Source organism: Molossus molossus, unplaced genomic scaffold (genome assembly GCF_014108415.1).
Source record: "Molossus molossus isolate mMolMol1 unplaced genomic scaffold, mMolMol1.p scaffold_m16_p_19, whole genome shotgun sequence".
Taxonomy (NCBI): domain Eukaryota; kingdom Metazoa; phylum Chordata; class Mammalia; order Chiroptera; family Molossidae; genus Molossus; species Molossus molossus.
In genome coordinates, this window is record NW_023425354.1 from 14,551,738 (window position 1) to 14,575,711 (window position 23,974).

General features: G+C 41.9%; 1 protein-coding gene across 2 annotated transcripts in view; it reads left to right on the forward strand.

The window, feature by feature from the left end:
• The window catches only part of KANSL1 (KAT8 regulatory NSL complex subunit 1), a 196,169-nt gene that overhangs the window by 168,195 nt on the left and 4,000 nt on the right, over positions 1-23,974 (forward strand). For both annotated transcript variants that reach the window (XM_036268959.1, XM_036268960.1), the window contains 5 exons: positions 6,864-7,035; positions 17,499-17,681; positions 18,157-18,345; positions 18,645-18,793; positions 23,682-23,803. In XM_036268959.1, coding sequence (XP_036124852.1) covers positions 6,864-7,035; positions 17,499-17,681; positions 18,157-18,345; positions 18,645-18,793; positions 23,682-23,803 — 815 coding nt within the window. The remainder of the gene's footprint in view (positions 1-6,863; positions 7,036-17,498; positions 17,682-18,156; positions 18,346-18,644; positions 18,794-23,681; positions 23,804-23,974) is intronic.

Here is a 23,974-nt window from a genome sequence, read left to right on the forward strand (position 1 = left end):
CATCTTTCTGCTCTGTAATCTCTTTGTAGATGATTATTGTACACGTGGCAGTACTGAAATAAAAAGTTTAAAAATGAAACCTTTACCTACCAACGTTTTTCATTTCTTAAAATCTTTCTTAAATTATGACCTGACGCAGATGTTTTAAAATATCCTAAAGTAGCCCTGGCTGTTTTCTCAGTGGTTAGAGCATTGGCCCGTGGAACAAAAGAGTCACGGGTTTGATTCCCAGTCAAGAGCACATACCTTGGTTGGGGGTTCGATCCTAGTCGGGGTTATGCTGGAGGCAACCAATCTATCTCTCTCACATTGATGTTTCTCTCCCTCCCACTCTAAAAACAATCAATGGAAAAATACCATTTGGTGAGGATTTTAAAAAAATAATAAAAAATTAAAATAAAATATCCTAAAGTAAATATAAAATACAGAAACTTTATTTGCAATATTAACTTAGTTATTGTGATCCCATTTTATTTTCTAATATAATCTAAGTTTGTAGAAAAACTAATAAGATCAAGTGATTGCACATTTTCTATCAGTATTTGATACACTTATGTTTGTTTTTTGTTTCTTTTTGTTGTGGTTTTATCCTCAACTGCGGACATTTTCCATTGATTTTCAGATAGAGAGGGAGAAAGAGAGAGAGAGAGATGTGAGAGGAATACATTGATTGGTTGGTTGCCTCCTGCATGACCCTGACTGGAGCCAGAGATCAAACCTGCAACATACCCTTGAGTGGGAATCAAACCTTTCCCTCTGGTCCGCGGTCTGACGCTCCAACCACTGAGCCAAATTGGCCAGGGCCACTTATATTTGTTTTAATTGCTGTGTGTGTGTACTTTAGATTTTTGAGTTGCATATACATATTTTTTAATATCAGTAGTACTTGGCATTTTAGATGCCATACATGAGGTGATGCCATGGTTTGTTTAACCATTCCACAGTTTATTTTTCACTATTGTATACCAGGTGAGCCATGAGCATGTTGGCACGAATTTCAAAATCTTTCCTATTTCATTGTCATCTTGGTTCTTTGGTTGCATCATCATCTAGTTCCTTGGGAATCTAGTTTCTAAGAAATAGTTACCAAAGTAAAAGAGTCTACTACTGTTATTACTTCTGTATTTTGCAAATTTAGGCTGTAATAAGATTGAATCAGGCAGTGTCATTTCCAGCATTATTGGTGATTACTGCCACCAGTAACACTTAAATTTTAACAGTGTTTTTTGTTTTTGTTTTTTTTACACACTGTTATCAGAGACTGTTTTGTTCTACCAAGATTCTCTAAAAATGATTTTTAAAGTTTGTTTGAATCAAGATTCAGATAAGGTCTATATATTGCAGTGAGTCTTTTAACTCTAACTTTACAGGTTTCCTCTTTATCTATTTTCCCCTGGCAATTTAAATAGTTTTATGATATGCTTAGATGTGATTTTCTTTGGGTTTTGCGGTTTTAAGTCTGTGGATTGGTGTCTTGAATAAGTTTTAGCACAAACTGGGCCATTCTTTCTTCAAATACTGCTTTTTCCCCATTCTGTCTTCTCCACCTGGGCCACCAACAATAAGTATATTGGGCTTTGTCACAGTGCCCTGCATGGCCTTTATTCTCTTATGTATTTTCCCTTTTCCCTCTGTTTCTTAATTTATCTAGTTCCTATTAACCTGTCTGCCATTTCTCTTATTCTTTCTTCCATTATGTCTCATGTGAAATTTATCTATTGTGTTCTTAAGTTTCCATCTGGTTGTGTGTGTACACACACACACACACACACACGGTCTTTCTTGATCTTTTCCTTATTTTCCATATTTTCCTGAACATGTTAATCATTTATATTTAAATCTGAATCACTGGGCACTCTGTTTCTGTTGTTTTTAAAGATTTTGGCTATTCTGATGCTCTCTTCAGAGCAGATTCACCTTTTTTTTTCTAGGCATATAGAATGGGGGCTTAAAACTTTAGTGTGCAAATTGGGACTGAGCTGAGTTGCAGCTGGGTTACAGTTTTGGTAAGGCTTTGTCCCTCTCTGATTCATTCTTAGGGTATGGCCTTATTTCTTAATCCCCTCTGAGAAAGCTTGGTATGTTACCCAGAGCCCTGCTCCCTGTACTCTAATTCTAGTTTCCTCATCAAAGTGAAATCATCCCAAACCTCTTCTATTTTTCAGAGGCTTTCTGCTTTGTTTCTTAGCCTCCTAACCCTCACAGCTTCAGAATTTGCTAAATGCCTGGGAAGGGTGAGTACCTGACACATGCCATCCTGGGAATTTTGACAGTTCAAATATCTATGTTGTCTCTTCCTCCCTATAAAACCATCAAAAGCTCTGCTCGTTTCTTTCCCTCAGAAGTGTCCCTCTATTAAGCAACCAAATTCTAAGCATCTTTTCCAAAATCACCCATTGTCCTCAAGAAGTACCTCCACACTTCCATGGTTCTTTCCTCTCTGAATCTTGGCTCCTCAGTATTGTCATTGTTTTAGCATTTTTCTTAATAGCTTAAAGTTTGTTTTTTTTTTTTTTTTTTTTTTTTCATCCTCACCCGAGGACATTTTTCCATTTTTTGTTCAGGTAGAGTGGCGGGGAGAGAGAGGAACAGAGAGAGAGAGAAACATCGATGTGAAAGGGACACATCGAGTGGCTGCCACCCGCACAACCGACCAGGGCCGGGGACAAACTGCAACCGAGGTACGTGCCCCTAGCGGGAACCGAACCCGGGTCTCTCAGGACCGCAGGCCGACGCTCTAACCGCTGAGCCAAACCGGCCAGGGCTAAAGTTTGTTTTTTTAATCTGGCCTTTCTTGTTCTCAGAGTTCTGACTTGCTGTAAGCTACCCCTTTTCCTTATAATTTATTTGTTGTGAAAACTCAATTATTTATCCCTTCATATCTGTGGCTTGCTTTTTTCTTGATTGTCTCCCTGTCGTGTAACTTTCTTGCCTCTTGGTACATCTACAGTATTTTATTGGATGCTGGACATTTATTTATTTATTGTGTATTGATTTTAGAGAGAGAAGCGGGGAGAGGGAGAGAGATAGAAACACTGATGAGAGAGAGCATCAGTTGGCTGCCTCCTGCATGCCCCCCACTGGGGATCAGGCCCACAACCTGGGCATGTGCCCTGATAGGGAATGGAACCAACAACCTCTTGGTGCATGGGTCTATGCTCAACCACTGAGCCACACTGGCCAGGCAGGATGCTGGACATTTAATGTTATGTTTTTGAAGTATGTGGCTGGTATTGTCTTTCTTTAAAGAGGAGGCTTATTTTGTTGGCAAGTAAGTTACTTGAGATTCGGTTTTTCCTTTATTATGGGGGATGTAAAGTAGCTTATTTAATAGTTAACTCCACTAATAAATAGGGATGTTTTGGGCTCTTGAATGCTCCATGCTACTTTGCTGGTCACAGTTTAAAAGCCTCTCACCTGTGTGAACTCCGGAAATCATTTAGTTCACAGCTCCTCGTTTGTTCCTTGCCTTACCTGATGGAGTTTTACCCTGTTTGGGGCTTTGAATTGAGCAAACACTTAAGAGGATGTCATGAAGATTTCTGCAGTGTGTCTCCATGCAGAAAGCTGGGGCCATCACAGAGCCTGCCTCATGCGTTTCTCAGTCGTTAGTTACGTGTTGTCCATTTTTCTAGTTTATGCATCAAAGATAAATCTGATCACTGTTATTCCTTAATGGCTTGAAGTAGTCCTATGATGTAATAATTTTCTTTTCCAAAATTTTATTATGAATTTATTCAAACATGGTAAAGTTGAATGATTTTACAGTGAACAGCTATGAGCTGTATATTTACCTGCTAGAGTCTACCATTAATATTTCATTACATATCCATTAATTAATTTTATGATTTTTAGTTCATTAAAAGTCAGTGAAGTTCCTCTGCTACATTTCCTGAAAACTGGTAGTTGAACATAGAGACTTGAACACATTTAATTTTGAGCTTTGTCAAGGGAGGGCGTAGGTGTCTTGGGAACTTGCATCAGAAGACACATAATGTCTTGTCTCTTTCTTTGTGTTATTAGCCACTGGTGGTCATTGCCTGGGCATACTATTTCATGAGGAATTAAAGAATAGGGGTATTCTACTTGTATCATTTCCATTTTATTTCTTAGCTGGGCTATATCTATAAAGAGAAAATTGCCTTTTTCAATTATTGGTTTATCCAGAGTTATAGTTTATACAGAAAGAAAGCATGATTAGTGTTTATTTTCTTTTTTCTACTAGTTTTCAAAATAATAAGTTGGTTTCCTACTATCTTCCACGGACAATCAATGAAGTAAGTGGAGGAGGGAGTATGTATAGATTATGAGTTATTGGTTTAAACATATTTGGGTTATTCAAACCACTGAAACATTTTTGATGTTCATACTGTAATTTTTTATTAGTAGATAGAATTTGAGGGTTGCTCTTGACTCCTTTTGCCTTAGCTGCAGTAGTCTTGAGAGCTTTCTTATTTCTTACTGCTAATATTTAATGGAACCTTTGCTTTGAGATTTTCTAGGCAGCCTGAACATAATTTGAGCCCCATGGTTCTCAGCGATTTTGCTCTCCCAGGAAATATTTGTTAGTGTTTATAGTCATTTTTGATTGTCACAAAGGGGGAAGAAGGTGGGTGCTACTTGCACAATGGGCAGAGGCCAGGGATGCTGCTACTTATCTGCAGTGCACAGGGACAGCCCTCACAACAAAGAATTATTCAGCCCAAAATGTCAGTAGGTGCTGTTTTTTGTTTGTTTTTTAATCCTCATCCAAGGACATTTTTCCATTTTTGTTCAGATAGAGTGGGAGGGAGAGAGAGAGAAAAACATCGATGTGAAAGGGACACATTGAGTGGTTGCCACTCACACAACCCAAACTGCAACCGAGGCACGTGCCCTTAGCGGGAACCAAACCCAGGTTTCTCTGGACCGCAGGCCGACGCTCCAACCACTGAGCCAAACCGGCCAGGGCTTGTGTGGCTTTTTAACAGTTTATAAAATCATATTACCTTTCCCACAATCCATGAAAATGGCATTGCCAGGCCTTTATTAACAGATGAGTAAATTTGAGGAGGTCATATGACTTACCAAAGATCAAACCTTCACAGGACCTTCTTTTTTTTTTTTTTTAATCCTTACCCGAGGACATTTTTTCCATTTTTTTGTACAGACAGAGTGAGAGAGAGAGAGAGGGAAACATCGATGTGAAAGGGACACATCGAGTGGCTGCCACCCGCACGACCAACCAGGGCCGGGGACAAACTGTAACCGAGGTACATGCCCTTAGTGGGAACCGAACCCGGGTCTCTCTGGACCTCAGGCTGACGCTCTAACCGCTGAGCCAAACCAGCCAGGGCTTTTTTTTCTTCGTCTTTTTTTTTCCTCACCCGAGGATATTTTTCCATTTTTTTTGTACAGATAGAGTGGGAGGGGGAGAGAGAGAGAAACATCGACGTGAAGGGACACATCGAGTGGCTGCCACCCGCACGACCAACCAGGGCCGGGGACAAACTGCAACCGAAGTACATGCCCTTAGCGGGAACCGAACCCGGGTCTCTCCAGACCGCAGGCTGACGCTCTAACCGCTGAGCCAAACTGGCCAGGCACAGGACCTTCTTTACATGCCACCCATCTATGTGGTTGCAAGAAGTAGGCAGTTGAGGAATGTTAGAAAAAGACCACATTGTTCTCATATGTATCTTTCTTTTCCTATACATGACCAAAAGGCAAACAGCTTTAAAGAGATGTCTGTACTAAAACTAAATGTAGCTCTTGCAGTTGTACAGTTTTTGCTAGCAGTTTTGATGCTCTCCTTCTGTCTTTGTTATGATGTTACCCTTACTCCTAGCATCCCTTCTCATAGTGCCCTTCCACATGCAAATTTTTCCTTCTAGGACTATATGCTACCCAGTTAATTTTGGGGATCATGATTTGGCAAATGTTAGACTTGTTCTAAAGAGTAGCTGATGAGTTAGTAGTCCAGGAAAACTTGCCACCTTATTTGAAATCACCTGAAAGTCTTTTTAGGAGATGTCAGGTGTGTTGTTTATTAAGGTTCTTAGTGGATGAAGTTGCCGGAGAGAGCTAGTCGTGTCCCACCAGGGAATCAGGAAGCCAACTAACTATTCACCTTAGCAGATGGTTGAAAACCATGAAGGTGATAGAAACATGTAGGTTTTGTAAAGTATTCTTAGACAGCACAGTTTCAACCTGGCCAGTGTGTCTCAGTGGATTGAGCATCCTCCCATGGACTGGGAGATGCCAACCAGTTTGATTCCGGGTCAGGGCACATGCCCAGGTTTGGGTTCGGATTCAGGTTTGATCCCCCCACAATGGTGGGGCGAGCAGGAGGGAGCTGATCAATGTATCTCTCTCACATCGATGATGTTTCTGTCTCTCTCTCTCCCTTCCTCTCTCTCTAAAAATCAATAAAAATATATTTTAAAAAGAAAAAAAAGCACAGTTTCAGTAGCTTTAAAGTATCACAAGTTCAATACCTGGGTAAGCACTTAGGGCTTCAAGTAACTGGATTTCATCACTAAAGAAGAAGCAAGTTTGCCTGGCTGGTGGCTCAGTGAATTGATTGAGCATTGTCCCATGGACTGAGGTGCCAGTTTGATTCCCAGTCAGGGCATGTGCCCAGGTTGCAGGCTCAATCCCCAGTAGGGGGCGTGCAGGAGGCAGCCAATCGATGTTTCTCGTACTGATATTTCTATCTTCCTCTCTCCTGTGTGTTAGAGAAATAAGTGTGTTAACAAACTAATCAGACTTTTGTTAGTGTCATATAGATATCTAGAAAGGACCATTTGAATCTTTGGGATAATGAGTGGGGAGTTGGGTTTTTATCAGACACTGAATTGTTACTTTTGTCTGGCTCTTCACAGGTTCACCGCAATAGCCCAATGCGCTCTGGCTGTGATGTGAATCCCTTCTGTGCACTGTGTGGTTCGGGCAGTGCCAACACCATGCCTCCAGAAATCCACTACGAAGCCCCTCTGTTGGAACGCCTTTCCCAGTTGGACTCTTGTGTTCACCCAGTTCTGGCGTTTCCAGATGGTAAGAAAGGCCACAGAATATAGTCTAATAAATGAGACTTAAAGGGTTGAAAGTGAGAGAAAGTCCGCCAAGATCCTGGTACAACTCAGATATTATGATGGTATCGCTTTCTGTCAACAGAGTCTTCTCTTAGAATTTTACAGATAGGATATAACAGATCCACCAGACCACAATGTGCCAATAAACGATTGCAACTTGCTAAGAGATTTCCCCCAGCCCTTCAAGTGGTTAGGTGGGGCCTGGGTACAGTTGCCTCCAGCCACAAGCAAAGTAATCTCTCATACCCCAGTATATCTTTAAAAATGTATTGTCTGCCCTGGCCATTTTTGTTCATTGGTTAGAGCTTTGGCCTGAGGACCGAAGGGTTGCAGGTTCGATCCCTGGCCCCAGTCATGGTCATGTGGGAGGCAACAAATGGATGTGTCTCTCTCACATTGATGTGTGTGTGTGTGTCTCCCTCCCTCTTCCCTTCCTGCTCCCCTCTCTTCCTCCCTCTTTCCTCCTCTTCCACCCTATCTAAAAAGCAATAACCTCGGGTGAGGAGTAACAATAACAAAAAATGTATAGTCTATGTGCCTGTGATGTAAATAGGGTGGGCAGCACTGTTCTGAGAAAATGTCTTCATATTGGGGGTGTACGTATTACTGGGAGTGGTTACATGACAGTTTTCCAAGGTGTACGGAAGCATAGATCTTAATTGTTAGTGTGTGCTATTTTTCTAAACCTCTGTGTCTGCCAGTTCTCTTTTTCTACCTTTTTCATAGTTGCTCTTCTTCCATTTCACAAAAGAAAGTCATTCCTCTTACCCATAGTGAGTCTCTTTTCTGTATTGTTTTATTTTTCCATATTGAGTCTCAATGTGGGTCTTGCCCCAGAGTATAAAAACTTTAGGCAGTAGGGACACCAAAAAAGGGACCATTTCCAAGAATTCATGGCTTTTGAAGGAGAATCTTGTTGGGGGTTAAGTAAAAAAGAATTTGAACCCTGGCTGGTTTGGCTCAGCAGTTGGAGTGTTGGCCTGCGGACCAAAAAGCCGCGGGTTTGATTGTGATCAGGGGCACTACCTCAGTTGCAGGAGGCAACCAATTGATCTCTCTCTCTCTCTCTCTCTCATTCTCTCTCTCCTTCCCCCCTTTTCTCTTCCTCTCCCACTGTGTCTGAAGATAAGTGGAAAAGTATGCCCTTGGGTGAGGATTTGAAAAATAATAATTTGAATAAAAAATTTAATGAATATGGAAGTACATTATTTTGTTTAGATTTCGTGCCTTATCTGTCATTTTAGACTAAATATTAAAGAGAATAACAAGTTAGTCTTTACTCTAAAAGTCTGGTTGACTAAGGAATTTTTTTTTTTAATATTTTATTTCATTTCATTTTTATTATTATTATTTTTAATGTGTTTTTAATTGATTTTGGGGGGGAGAGAGAGAAACATCAATCAGCTGCCTCCTGCATTCCCCCTACTGGGGATCAAGCCTGCAACCTGGGCATGTACCCCAGACTGGGAATCGAACCGGGACCTCTCAGTCCATGGGACCGATGTTCAGTCCACTGAGCCACACCAGCCGAGTAAGGATTTTAAAAGAAAGATTTTTCCTTCAGCTAATTAAGCTAAATACATTTACATGTCAAGGTGTTGATAAAAATATTTTTAAAGTATATGTAGTATTAGAAAATACCACCTTCACAACTGAGTTTTTGTTTTTTTTTTATTGCATTTCAGATGGTGGGGATACATGAGCAAAAATGTTGAAACCATTGCTCTAGATGTAGTCTGCAGGAAGTCAGTGCTTTCATAATCTGGATTTATTTATTTTCAAATCTCAGGATCGGGCTCTAACCTATGGGATGTAATAAGCATTTCCTCTGAATCACTGTGATATTTTATCTATTATGTCATAGCTATTTTTGGATTTACTTTCCATTACTTAAATTGTAAGCTTCTTGAGGGTAAGGGACCATGTTTTTCTTCCTATTCTGACCTTTATAACACCTTAGATATCTGATAGTCTGTACAGGTTTTTGCAAGGAGGATAAATGAGAAGGGAGTACTTAAAACAATAACAGAAATAAGGGTCTGAGGAATGAGGATTATTTGAGATGTAAGATTTACTTCGTTGTAGGAGGGAAAACAATGTTTTAGCATGAGTGGTATGTAAACTTTCCCTTAAAGGTACAGATGCTCAGTAATTTAGATTTTGCAAGCTGTACTGTGTTTAGTCTGGTGCACAACTATACAACTCTGCCACTGTAGCAGAAAATCAGCCATAGATAATATGTAAACAAATGATGTGGCTGTGTTTCAATAAAACTTTTATTTATAGCTCAGCCAGTGTGGCTCAGTGGTTGAGCATTGACCAAGAGGTCGCCAGTTTGATTCCCGGTCTGGACACATGCCCAGGTTGTGGGCAAAATCCCCAGTGGGGGGCATGCAGGAGGCAGCCAATAGATGTTCTCTCTCATCGATGTTTGTATCTCTCTCTCCCTCTCCCTTCCTCTCTCTGTAAAATCAATAAAGAAAAAAAAAGTAGAAATATTAGAAAATTTGGAGCATATGGATAGTAAGCTAGGCAGGGATTTTAGGTCAAGAATGGTACAGCAGTAAATTAACATAACATAATGAATGGAAGACACTAAAATACTTTTCTCTGTGCTTCAAATTCCAGGGTCGTGCCCTGGCTGGTTTGGCTCAGCGGTTAGAGCGTGGGCCTGCGGTCCGGAGAGACCCGGGTTCAGTTCCCGCTAAGGGCGCGTGCCTCGGTTGCAGTTTGTCCCCGGCCCTGGTTGGGTCATGTGGGTGGCAGCCACTCGATGTGTCCCTTTCACGTCGATGGTTTTCTCTCTCTCTCTCTCCCTCTCCCTCTCCCTCTCCCTCTACCTCTCCCTCTCCCTCTCCCTCTCCCTCTCCCTCCCCTCCCCCTCCCCCTCCCCCTCTATCTGAACAAAACATTGGAAAAATGTCCTCAGGGTGAGGATTAAAAAAAAAAAAAATTCCAGAGTCGTTGATTTCCACCTTCTCTTGCCATTTGGGTTATAGCTTATATACCTATTATTTGTATAGCATTTTGTGATTTAAAAGCATTTTTCTCACAACTTGTCCTACTTGCTTCTCAGTAATCTTATAAGGTGTTGCTTCAGCTTTTCATATCAACAAACAGGCTAAGAGAGATGTGGTTTTATCGCAGGCTAAATGGCTAAAGAGTTTAGATTCTAGAATTCACACTTGGGTCACCTGATGCCTGTCCTTCATTTTTCTCTAGTCTGTGTTCCTTCCTAGACAGGTTTGTACTCAATTCCACACTCTAGCTGGAGATGAAGCCACCAGGAAGACTTAGAAACATTTCTTGGATTACTCTTTCAGGTTTACCTTGTTGAATTGTATAGTTTCATATTTGAAAAAGAAGCCTGAAGCCTATAGTTATATTCTGATTGTGATTAGACCTCTTCTACACTCATTGAATATCAGCTGATAAACATATGTTATCATTCCTTTGGCAACAGTATTACCATGCACAGTTGTGAATTGTTTCCCTCATCCTCCAATCAGATAACACTCAGACCACCTGCCTGACATCCCTCATTCCACCATTCAACATTTCTACTAGGAAGTACCTGTTCCTTATTAACACTCTGTTCTGACTGCATCATATCTGTAGATCTGACCACTGCCCTTACACTTTCCCACTCCATCCCATTCCAAGCACCTATAGGTAGGAATGAGAGAGAATAGAAAGAAAAAAGGTCATTTTCTTTCCTGCCTCTAAATACTGTTTCTTACTTTGTCTGTCTCTCTTACATACACACACAGCTCCTAACCATGACACTGCAATTTGGACAAGAGTTCGTCATTAAATTCTCCTTATGAGACTGTAAAGGAGAATATTTATGTATCTTTTACTATACTAAGTTGGATGTATGAACATATTTGCCTATGGGTAAATTAGACTTTCTCTGAGTTGACCCTGGTATCTTAGTTACCACATCTAATACTGTTCTTATTTGGGTAATTTTGCTTTGTCAGACAGCTGCCACATTCAGAATGCATTCTTTTTGTAAACTGGAAGATTTTGCAGGGCCACAACTCCACAGGGTACCATTCTATGTGAATAATGCTCCATAAAGTATTGCAATTCCCCATGTATCATTGTGTAGAATAATTAATAACAGTGAAGACTAGCAGCCAGTTTAATACTTTGTGGGTCAAATGTGTGCATCAGACCTGACCTCTGGGCCACCTTTTTGCAACCTCTTCATTTTCAAGTAGAACCAGTTGTGTAGTTTGTGAGGATAGGAACTGACTGCAGCTTGTAATCTTGGAGTTCTGTCTCCTATCTTGACCACACCTCATTTACTCCGATTAAGTGTGGCTAGAGATGATAGAATTTGAGGAGCTGTAAGCCAGACAGGAAGGTGGCATTAGGGTGGGATAACCCTTTAGTACTCCAGAAGGAGGGGCTTGTTTCCCAATCATCTTACTTAATCAAGCCAGGTTCATCTTCAGCTAGAAATGTAGGATATATATAACCTAGGTTTAGGTTTAATAAGAGCACCACCTGCTGGCCTTGAAGATCTGTGCTGTTTTGAAAAAGCTTGCCAAGACAACTAGCTGTAATAGGAGGCTACCACAACTTGCCAGTAGGAGGAGGAAGTGAGCATTACAAAACACCCCAAGAGAGTGTGTTCGAGAAAATGGTGGAGAGTATGAACAACACAGTCAAGTGAATTGTGGAATGTCAGACCCTGGTGAGCCTGAAGTAAAGGTTTTTTCATTTTGTTTCCAGAAATAGTAACTTAAGATAATGTTTGTAATTACTTCTGTTTTCCTGTTACTGACCTGATCAAGCATCTGCAATCTTTATTCTTTAATAATAGCACTTTAATGCTATTGCCTCTGAAGGTATAGAATGTATTAAGTCCTATAGCTGAATGGATCCCTATTGTTTTCATATTTCTTTCTTTCTTTATTCTCAGTTTCTCTATATCCATTCCATTCCAGAGTTTTAGCTCTTGTAGATCCTAGGTGTTATTCCTTCCTTGGGTAGAGTGTGAACTCACATCAGTAATTCCTAAGAGATCATTTTTGTTCATTAGGGGATTTACCTATTCACTCTTACATGAAAGCAGTTTTAAGCACAACAAACTAATAGCAAAGTCTCTTAGACATGTTTATTTTTATCACTAACTACTTATTCAGTGGGTTTGTAGGAGAAAGAGTTCTTGATTCTGCTTAATACCTCAACTCCAAAGGTGTCCTTTCTTGTGCTTACTCAAATTGTTTGATAGTGGCTGTCTGGATTTAATTAATTTTTTGAGAAGAATCTGAGGTCTTGGGGTCCAAAAAAAAAGGTGTGATTGCTTAACTTGTGCTCCAGTAGACAGAGGAGGGGAGAGCTCGAGCACGTGTGCTAGGATGTCACCATCCCTGATCTAGTCCTCCTGCCTTTTCTACAGATGGAGAAGCTAAAGCCCAGTTAAGTGACTTGTTCTTGTTTTCTCTTTCTATTCCGTGATGGAACTGGGACCCAAATCCAGGTCTACTTTCAGTCCATTGGTTTTCCCACTGTCTCCTTATTTCCCTGGCTTAATTTTTAGTTTGGGGAGAGCAATGACTGGTAAAAATAAAAGGAAAAAATTGAATCTCTATGCTTTTGTAGCCCCATTACATAGCCTTTGCCAAGTGGCAGTAACTCTTCCGGTGACAAAAGGGTATCCTAAGATATAGAGGAAGTATTCTCTTTCTTAAACCTTCTGCGTACATTCCAGCTCAGCCCATCTTTCAGAATGCCTCTAGACGATGCTTTATTTCTTACACATCTTTTTCCCCAACCCCTTTGAAGGAGAGCAAATAATTTTTATTATTAATACCTCTATATTCAATTCTCAATTGTTGATGAATAGGAAATCCTTTTTTGGTTAATCTTCACCTGAGGATATTTTTTCCACTGATTTGCAGAGAGAGAGAAAGGGGTTGGTTGCCTGCTACACATGCCACAACTGGGCCAGGAATTGAACCTGCAACCCAGATACATGCCCTTTCCTGGGAATCAAACCCATGACTCTCCAGTGTGTGGGTCAATGCTCTAACCACTGAACTTACCAGCTAGGGTAGGAAATCCTTTTTCTTATGTTTGACTTTGGGGGAGCAGAGAGGAAACAAAAACAAACCATTTTATTGGGGGACTTGCAGGGGAGGGATCAAAAGGATGGGAGCCCAGTGCTTTGAGATCACGTAATGCTGACATATTTTAAGAATTGGTTTAGGTAAATTGGTTTTTAAGTGTGGAAAATAAAGAATAATTATAGAAAAAAAATTTCAGAAGACAGCACTGTCCTCACAGAATGTAACTCAGTACTTGGACATGTAGTAAATATTTATTGCCATGAAAACTTTAGTAGTTTTTGCCCTGGCTGGTTTTGCTCAGCGGTTAGAGCATCGGCCTGCGGTCCCTAGAGACCCAGGTTCGGTTCCCATTAAGGGTGCGTACCTCGGTTGCAGTTTGTCCCCAGCCCCGGTTGGTCATGCGGGTGGCAGCCACTCGATGTGTCCCTTTCACGTCGATGTTCTCTCTCTCTCTCTCTCTCCCCCCCTCCTACTCTACCTGAACAAAAAGTGAAAAAATGTCCTCGGGTGAGGATTTAAAAAACAACAAAAAAAAAAATTAGTTTTGTAATTTCCTTTACTGCCTTCAGGGCCAGTGGTCTACTCTCAGAACTAGAAAATAATATCTGGTTTTAAGACTGCTTGCCCATTAGGGACAACCATCTCTGAGAATGGAACTATTTAAAGTGTCACGAAATCCATGGCCTGTACTATAGGAAAGAGTGGTTAAATTCTTTTAAACTGCAGAACTCCCTTCAAAAATATTCTGTACTCTCCATTCTCTTGGCCAAAGAATAATCTCATAGTGTAGTGGCTAAGAGTATGGGCTTTAGGATTATGCAAACTTGAGTGTGAGTGTTGATTGTTACTCACTAAACTCTGTAACCTGGGATAGTTAATTCACCTCTGTGAACCTATTTTTTATCTTTAAAAGGAGCTTAATTATGCTTATATCATGGATTTGTTATGAAGATTGAATGTTATACACACACAATGCCAGCCACATAATAATTGGGTTTAGTAAATGATCATTTATTTCTCACCCCCTACCCAATTCTCGTTCAGCTTGAGCACATCTACCCTCCCTGGGAGCCAAAGCCATGAATAGAAAATACATGTTTAGAAAATAAGTTAAATAGAATGTATTTGTAATAGTTCTTAAAAAAAAAAGAAAGCATGCCACCCTGACCGCTTTAGCTCAGAGGTTAGAGCGTTGGCCTGTGGACCAGAGAGTCCTGGGTTCAGTTCCCACTAAAGGCACATATCTTGGTTGCGGTTTGTCCCCGCCCCAGTTGGAGTCATGTGGGGTGGCAGCCACTCGATGTGTCTCCCTCACATTGATGTCTTTCCCTCCCTCCCTCCCTCCCTCCTGCTCTATCTGAAAATGAATGCAAAAATGTCCTCAGGTGAGGATTTTTTTTAAAAAAGCATGCCATCAGTGACTAGAGTTTAGAGTGGTATATTTTTTTTTTCCTTTATTGATTTTAAAGAGAGAAAGAGGAGAGAGATAGAAACATTGATGAGAGAGAACATCAATTGGTCGCCTTCTGCATGCCCCTCACTGGGGATTGGGCCCACAACCTGGGCATGTGCCCTGACCAGGAACTGAACCGGCGACCTCTTGGTGCATGGGTCAACTCTCAACCACTGAGCCACACCAGCCAGGCTAGAGTGAATTTTGAATGATGGAAAACAGAATAACTGGAGAAATAAAATTAGAAAAAAGGTAACCCAAAGCACATGTTGGGAGTAAACGCCTGTGATGTAGGAGCTGTCATAGAGAGGTTATTCACCAATAAAGAAGGACACCCAGGCACTTGTCTGGGTGCTGAATTTGGACTTGTTTTGGAGTAACTAGGTTGGATTTTTTTTTTTTTTTTAATCCTTACCTGAGGGCATTTTTCCATTTTTTGTTCAGGTAGAGTAGGAGGGAGAGAGAGGAACAGAGAGAGAAACACTGACATGAAAGGGACACATTGAGTTGCTGCCACCCACACGACCAACCAGGGCCGGGGACAAACTGCAACCGAGGTATGTGCCCTTAGCGGGAACCGAACCTGGGTCTCGGGATTGCAGGCTGATGCTCTAACCGCTGAACCAAACTGGCCAAGGCTGGACTCTAGAACTTTTGAGTATGTCCCAGGTGCTTAATGGTTCCCAGGAGGAACTGGGAGCTAAGGAGAAATGTGCTGATCTTCAGATTAAAAAGAACCTTGGGAAGCCTTTCAGAACTCTGGGAAAAAACTCACACCTGTGTCTATTGTGGTGAGATTTCAACTTGAGACTATAAAAAGGAAAATCTAAATTTCACACAAGATCAGGAACATTCAGGGTGATAGGGCTATAGACAGAAAATATGAGTTTCAGATTGCCACTAGAGGAATCTAACCAGAATAATAAGGCAAGAAATAGAAATGAAAGGCATACAGATCGAAAAGAAGTAGAACAGCCTCTTTTTGAAAATGATATACTGTGTACATAGAAAATCCTAAGGAATCCACAACAAACTATTAATGAGTTTAGTAAGATCATAGAGTCTAAAGTCAGTATATATTTTTAAATTACTGTATTTTTATTTATTTAAAGTTTTTTTTTTTGCCCTGGCTGGTTTGGTTCAGCAGTTAGAGCATCAGCCTGTGGTCCAGAGAGACCTGGGTTTGGTTCCTGCTAAGGGCATGTACTTTGGTTGCAGTTTGTCCCAGCACTGGTTGGGTTGTGCAGGTGGCAGCCACTCGATGTGTCACTTTCATATCGATGTTTCTCTCTTTCTCTCTCTCTCTCTCTCTCTCTCTCTCTCTCCCTCTCTCTCCCCCCTTCCTCCCTCCCTCCCTCCCTCCCGCTCTGTCCAAATAAAGAATGGAAAAATGTCCTCGGGTGAGGATTAAAAATAATAATAATAGTAAATTTTTTCTTTTCTATATTGATTTTAGAGGGGGAGAGAGAGAGAAACATCAATGGAGAGGGAACATCGATTGGCTGCCTCCTGCATGCCCCCCCACTAAGAATTTGGCCCACAACTTGGGCATGTGCCCTGACCAGGAATCAAACCAGCAGCAACCTTTTGGTACAGGGATCGATGCTCAATCACTGAGCCACACCGGCTGGGCAAATTACTGTGTTTTTATATACTGCCAATGAATATAAGTCAAACTTTTTAAAAGTGCTGTCAAGAAACATGAAATTCTGTCCTGGCTGGTTTGGCTCAGCGGTTAGAGCGTCAACCCATGGACCAATGAGAAATGTCCTTGGGTGAGGTAAAAACAAACATGAAATGCTTAAGAATAAACTTAGAGTGTTAGCCTGCGGACCCGAGTCCAGGGTTTGATTCCTGCCAAGGGCACATACCTCAGTTGCCATTAGTCCCTGGCCCCAGTTGGGGTCACATCACTGTTTCTCTCTCTCTCTCTCTCTCTCTCTCTCTCTCTCTCTCTCTCGTCTTTCTTTTTCTTTCTTCCTCTTTCCCTTCCTTCCTCCCTTTCTCCCTCCCACCACTCTGTCTGAAGATAAATGTAAAAATATCCTTGGGTGAGGATTTTAAAAAAATATGGAGAGATACACCATGTTCATGGATTCAAAGACTCAGTATTGATGGCAGAACAGATGGCAGTTCTTCCTACATGGAGTTACTAGAGTCGGTTTAATACCACAACAAGCTTTTGTTTGTTTGCTGTTTTTTTTCAAAAACTTAAAAGAGGAAACACAACTGGCAGGTGAACAAGAATCAGTTTGCCTTATCTGCAGTACTGGATTTTAGAATACAATGGAGTAAAACTTTAAAAGTTCGAGATAAGTCTGTAAAGATTAATTTGTGATGTTGAATATTAACTAATCAACTAAAAAACCTAGATAATCTCAAGGTGGGGGTGATGGGGGAAGAATGTTTAGTTCTTATTTGCCTGATACACAGTAGAGTGAATATTTGTTGAATGGATATATCCTGATTAGATCTGTATTGATGGAAGTGGGTTTAAATGTGTTAGTCTCTAGAAGTATAAAAACAGGTTATCAGTCTTTCAAACCGGTAAAGTTAAACTTAGCAGAATACATGAACAAAGAAAACTCCATCAGTCTAACAAAAGTTATTTTAGATGTGTTTTGTTTTTGAGTTTGAAAAATAAAAGGCAAAAGTAACTTGCTTGTGAGTAGGAAACTGACCTTTGGTAAAGTTCAGATAAACAAATATTCCATATGATAGTGCTTGCCCTGCCAGGTCATCATGCCACTGGGCAAGTAAAAGAAGAGTGTGATGTAGATCTTGCCCACTGGAAAGCCAGAGTTACTGGTGAACTCACCTCACTTCATGAGATAGGAGCCCACAGACCGGGTGTTTGGACTAACCTTAGATATTTTGTGTTTCTTGCAGATGTTCCCACAAGCCTGCACTTCCAGAGTATGCTGAAGTCTCAGTGGCAGAATAAACCTTTTGACAAAATCAAACCTCCCAAAAAATTTTCACTTAAGCACAGAGCACCCATGCCAGGCAGTCTGCCAGATCCAACTCGTAAAGACAGGCACAAGTTGGTCAACTCCTTCCTAACAGCAGCCAGTAAGTTTCAGAGGACCATGGAGTTCCTCCAGTTATTTTTTCTATTCCTTTTATAGTCTCAAGTTACTGGTTTGCTATGGCAGTATGTTGGGGTTGGGAATTGACTGATACCAAGTCAGCTTATAGTCTACTTCTACTTGTCTTGGATTCTCTCAGATGGACTTGGAAAACTATTCCAGACATCATTCATCTTGGGGCAAGACCCAAAATGCTCACTGAACAGCCAACATTGACATGGCATTGGGTCCACCTGTGGGCAGACTATCTTCTGTAGCCTGGTATCACATCTCTCTGGTTGAGGACCCTATGGGCTCCCTGGCCATTGTGCTATTTGCTAGAAGCGTCAGGCCCAGAGGACTGTTCTGCTGCCCTAGGTGTCCATCATTGGCTTAGAGAGAACTCAGGAGCTTGGAACTCAAATAAGAAAAGATTGAGAGAAGATATTTCACAGCTCTTTTTCTGTTCCCCTCTTCAGAGCTGTCCCATCACCAAACCCGGCCTGACAGGACCCACAGGCAGCACTTAGACGATGTGGGGTCCGTGCCTATGGTGGAGCGAGTGACAGCGCCAAAAGCAGAGCGCTTGCCCAACCCACCACCACTCGTGCATGACCCAAACCACAGCAAAATGAGATTGCGAGACCATTCATCTGAGAGAAGTGAAGGTAGGGTCAGGCCCGGCACCTCTACCTGCATTTGCACCTGCTCGGGGCTTTCTGGGGCAGCTTGCGCTTCTCTTAATTGCCCCCAGCTTTGTCCTTCATGCTAGGAAGGCAGAGTAGAGGGACCTTACTGCTTATAAATGCCCCCTTAACCTCCCATCAACCAGTTTGCTTTATCTTTTTATCCTCTAGGTTTAGAAAGCATTTTTGCCTTTACTATGTATTGCTGGCATTCCTAGTTTTGTTAGAAGTAGAGCTAGTTGAGGTAGCCACATGTTCCTCTTTTCTGTTGACTTCTGCAGTGCTGAAGCATCACACAGACTTGAGCAGTTCGAGCTACTTGGCAGCCTCCCACCATTCACCGCACAGTCCCTTGGTGCGACAGCTCTCCACCTCATCAGACACCTCTGCATCCACCAGCTCCAGCCCACAGGTTACAGCCAGCACATCTGTAAGTACTTGTGTGGAGTTGGCCGGACAGCCTCTCTGCAGTTACAGCGTATGCAAGTGTCTCTGGGGGACTGTGTAGAGAGTGGATTGTGAAGCCCAGGGCAGTTATGGGGACACAAGTCATCGTGATGTTGTGTCTTTTTCAAGTTAGAATGGTGGTATTTGACTTTCTGTTGTTTTCCTTGAGTTGTTTTTCATAGTAGAGAGGGATCTATGCTGAGTTATCCATAGAAAGCTTGATGCAGGGAAAAACCCTTAAAGTGGTCTATGACTATTCAGGATCTGTGGGACTAAGTTTCACACAGCCCTCAACAATACCGTGGCTCTAACCATCTTAGTCTAAGAAGTTGAGAGAAGGGATAGAGGAGTGATACCTATTTGCATTGAAGACATTTGATTTCCCTGTTTTCACTCTACTGGTGAGTAGAGCTACAGCACTAAGAATAAACAGAGCTGGGGTACTGGAACGGAGGGAGAAGGCCGAGCCCATGCATTTTAGGTGTACAGAGCAGGATTGAAGATCCAGCAGGCCACCCTGGCAGTGCTTACATGTGGACACTCACAGTGACTTCATAGTATCACATTCTATCCAGGGAGCTGTTCTCACAGCCATTTCAGACAAGACACATATGAGAATTTTGTTCCAATACTTTAGTTCTTCAAGGTGGGCCTCCTTGAATGCACATACCTGTAGCTGCTTTGTGCCACTAAAGTGTCCTTTATGTAGTAATTATCATAATAATGGTAATAATAATAATAATGTCTGCCACTGTAATGTTTGTGTTGGTGCTAAGTGCTCGCCACATGTTCTCTCATTCAGTCCTATAACAAACACCCTTTGAGATGTAGTTGGTGTTCAGAATTCCCATTTTGTAAATAGGGAAACTAAGGTTTTCCAAGGTTAAAGAAATGGCATAAGGCAAGGCAACTTGTGATGGTTATAATTGTAGCTCAAACGCAGGCTGTCTGTGTCAGCCATGGGGGGGCCCCATTGCAGCGGCACCTCAAGTAGGAATTCATGTTGTTTTGTCTTTGCTCTTAAAAATCAGTCATTTCCAAAAAAACTTCTTGTTCCTTCCTCTTCTTCACCTGCATCCACAAATTTTAAATAGGTGTGTAGTATGTATCACAAACTTAGTTACTCATCAGCAAAGGGTAGATAACCAAAGGACCACAGGATTTCAAAGAGAGTCTGATTCTGATAGAAAATTGAATTCTGAGATTCAGGACTTGGTGATAATTTAGTATTTTCTCACCTGCCAACCCTCCTGTGTCTGGAGAACGTTAATTTATACCTGGATCACTTGACGTTTTTACTTGTTTTTGTTGTTGTTTTTATCCTCACCTGAGGACATTCTTTCCACTTTTTGTTCAGATAGAGTGGGAGGGGGAGAGAGGAAGAGAGAGAGAGAAACATCAATGTGAAAGGGACACATCGAGTGGCCGCCACCTGCACGACCCAGTCAGGGCTGGGGACAAACCGCAACCAGACAAACCGCAACCAAGGCACGTGCCCTTAGTGGGAACCGAACCCGGGACTCTCTGGACCACAGGCCGACGCTCTAATTGCTGAGCCAAACCGTCCAGGGCAATTGTTATTTGCTGAGTGTAAATTTTGGATATAGCTCTGTGTTCATACTTAAGGCTCTTGCTGCCAGTTTTTTTGTTTTCTCTTTTTTAAGAATCTGAATTTATTTACTAGAGCGAAAGGCCAGATACTTAAGGTAGAGAAGCTAGAGGACACAGAGAGACGGTAGGGGTTGGGAAGCGGGAGGGGCTGTGAATGCTAGTCCTTCGCAGGAGGTTGTAGATTCATCGAAATCACCTCAGTGGCTTCCCTCCCACCCCCAGTATGTTTTTATTGATTTTTGAGAGAGAGGGGAAAGGAGAGGGAGAGATAGAAACATCAGTCAGCTGCCTCTTGCTCACCCCCTATTGATGATTGAGCCTGAAACCCGGGGATGTACCCTGACCAGGAATCAAACTGACGACCTCTTGGTCCATGGGTTGACGCTCAACCATTGAGCCACATGGCTAGGAACCTCAGAGGCTTTTTTTTTTTTTTTTTTTTTTAATCCCTTAGGCCTGGCCAGTGTGGCTGGGTGGTTGAACGTCAACCTATGCACCAAGATGTCCCTGGATCGATTCCCAGTAAAGGCACATGCCCAGGTTGTGGGGCAGGCAGGCTTCAGCCAATCAGTGTTCTCTGTCATCGATATTTCTATCTCTTCCTCTTCCTTCCTCTCTCTCTCTCTCAAAACAATTAAAAAATTCTGGATGATCCTGACTTGATATTTTCAAGGAAGGATAGAGAAAATATTTTTAAGCTTACCCTCCTCATACTGCTGATGTGCAGCCAGTTTTGGAAACCACTTTCCGTTTCTATCACCTGCTCTTTACCTCTGATTCTAAATAGGAGAGAGTAGTTAGGTTAGACCAAATTAGTACCTGGTGGAATGTGGTGTAGGGTCTAGGTGTTCAGTGGATGCTCGAGCCTATTGAACAATCTCACAACTCAGTCATGGCTCTCAGTGGTTGAGTGTTAGCCCATGCACGCAGGAGGTCACCAGTTTGATTCCCAGTCGGGGCACATGCCCAGGTTGTGGGCCAAATCCCCAGTGAGGGGCATGCAGGAGGCGGCCAGTCATGTTCTCTTTCATCGATGTTTCTCTTTCTCTCTCCCTCTCCATTACTCTCTTTCTAAAATCAATAAAGAAAAAAAGAAAGAAACATCGATCAGCTTCCTCCTGCATGCCTCCTACTGGGGATCAAGTCCACAGCCCAGACATATGCCCTGACCAGGAATCGAACCAGGACCTCTCACTCAGTTCATGGGATGACACTCAACCCACTGAGCCATACCAGCTGGGCAATATAATTTCATCAGAGATGTGGCAGTGGCAGAGGCCTTTGGATATGAGGTCACTAATCCTCAGCTGCAGAACTTAGCTATGAAAGATTTGCAAAAGTTTCTTCATCCATTGTGGTTAACCAGTTACTCTAAATTTGTGAGGTCAATGACAACCTTTTCCAGTGATTTTTCAACCATGGTGCCACAAGAATTTTTAAAACGTGCAATACCTGAGGTCTGGGGCACTGACCTCTTTTCCCTTAGATTGTCAAAGAAAAGAAAATGACAAGAGCCAACCCAACAATAGCTGTCTGGTGTGAATGAATCAGAATTATACCCTTTTTTTTTTTTTTTGTCAGATTGGCAAAAAATAATATATTTTGGTGTGCCACAGAAATTTAGTGATTAGTTTATGTGTGCCATGAAATGAAAAAGGTTGACAGTTACTGATCTAGCATGGCTAGTGTGGCTCAGTGGTTGAGCATCGACCCATACACTAAGAGGTTTCCAGTTCTCCTGATCAGGGCGCATGCCCAGGTTATGGGCCTGATCCCCATTTGGGGGCATGCAGGAGGCAGCCAGTCGATGTTCTCTCTCATTGATGTTTCTATCTCTCCCTCTACTTTCCACTCTCTCTAAAATCCATAAAGAAAAATTATTTATTTTTTAAAAATTGCTGATCTGTTTTCACTTGATAGAGAAGGAAGTTGAGGCGAGAAAGATATTTTGATAACCTGAAGTTACAGGTAGTAAAGCAGCTGAAATCCTGGCCGAGGAAGCACACTGCTTTTCAGCATTCTCTGAAAATGTTCTGAAATGATGGGATGAATTGATTATATGTTGCCCACCAACAACAGAATAGAGTGGTTAGTTGTAGGGAACAACCTCTTCCTCATTTTCCTTCACTAACCCCTGCTGGGTCAACCACATGTGGTGGTTTGGGTTTGAATGCAGTCTCTTAGGTGTTTCTAACTGTATTGTCGCCATGACAGCATGTTTGTCATCCACTGTTTCCCTCTGGCCTCTCTCAGCTCAATTGCCAGTCTCTGTGGCAAGGTAGGGTGTTTGCTATCTGGGCACAAGCAGCTTGTGGACTTTTTCCTCCATCTGAGAAACAAAGCTCTTTGGCTCCCTACTTCATTTTTTCTATGGTCTCCCAGCTGCTGTAGATGCCCAACTCCTCCTCAGATATTGGATCCTCATTAGTCTTCTTTCCCAAGAGTTTGATTTTCTCAACTTCTTATAGAAGTTCATCTCTTGCCCTGGCTGGTTTGGCTCAGCGGTTGGAGCATCAGCCTGCAGACCAGAGAGTCTCGGGTTCAGTTCCCGCTAGGGGCATGTACCAAAAACAACAACAAAAAAAGAAGTTAATCTTTTTTCAGGAGTGTGAGCTATAGAGCCTGGTTTTCTTCAGTTTCCCTCCACTCACCTAGAAAACTCTAAGCTCTTCCCCCAAGAATAATAGTCACAACGAGGGGAAATCACATAGTGGCTGAGCAGATGGTGGGTACAGATTTAGCTGAAGAGTTCAGATCTATAAGAAGGAGGTGCTTTCATGACATCCAAGGTTAGACGATGTACTGACCTGGACCTATTCTTGGGGCATCTTTCAGGATAAGGGAAATCATTTTTATAATCTGAAGAGTCACCACTAGGTTTAAGTATTGCTTTTAGAAGCTACTATGGATCAGAGTCATAGATGGGGATAAAATTGGCAAACAGGAGGATTTAAAGGGGATGGACTAGTAAAGGTGTGTATGGAGGAGTAGGAACCCCCAACAATTGACTGAAGGCCCCAGAATACTCACTCCTGTAATATTCACATAAGTCTCTTTTTGTGTGAGCCCATGAAGGGGGAGGGTGGACAGTGAGACTTGTTTATGGGAGACTATCTCCCAGATGTGCAAGCAGCTGCTGCCCAGCCCCCACTCTAGGGGCCCAGATGCCTGTTTATTGGTGATCCTGTTTTAAGTCTGTGGTGTATGCTTTGATGTTTGTAGAATTGTGCCTCTCTTTTAAATTTACCTTTGTTTTACAGCAGCCAGTAAGGAGGAGAAGGGGAGAGAGCTCATTTGATATTAACAACATTGTCATCCCAATGTCTGTTGCTGCAACAACCCGTGTAGAAAAACTGCAATACAAGGAAATCCTTACTCCCAGGTAGAGGCCCTAAATAAATCCACTTCTCTCCCCATTCTTTCTGTTATTGCTCTTTTTCCTTTGTCTTTTGTCACCAAGCTTTGGATTTTATCTTTTCTTTAAGAGGAAGTCAGTCGTATGTAATAAAAGTGAAATTAGTTCTCATTAGTTCTCTCTCATTCCATTATATAA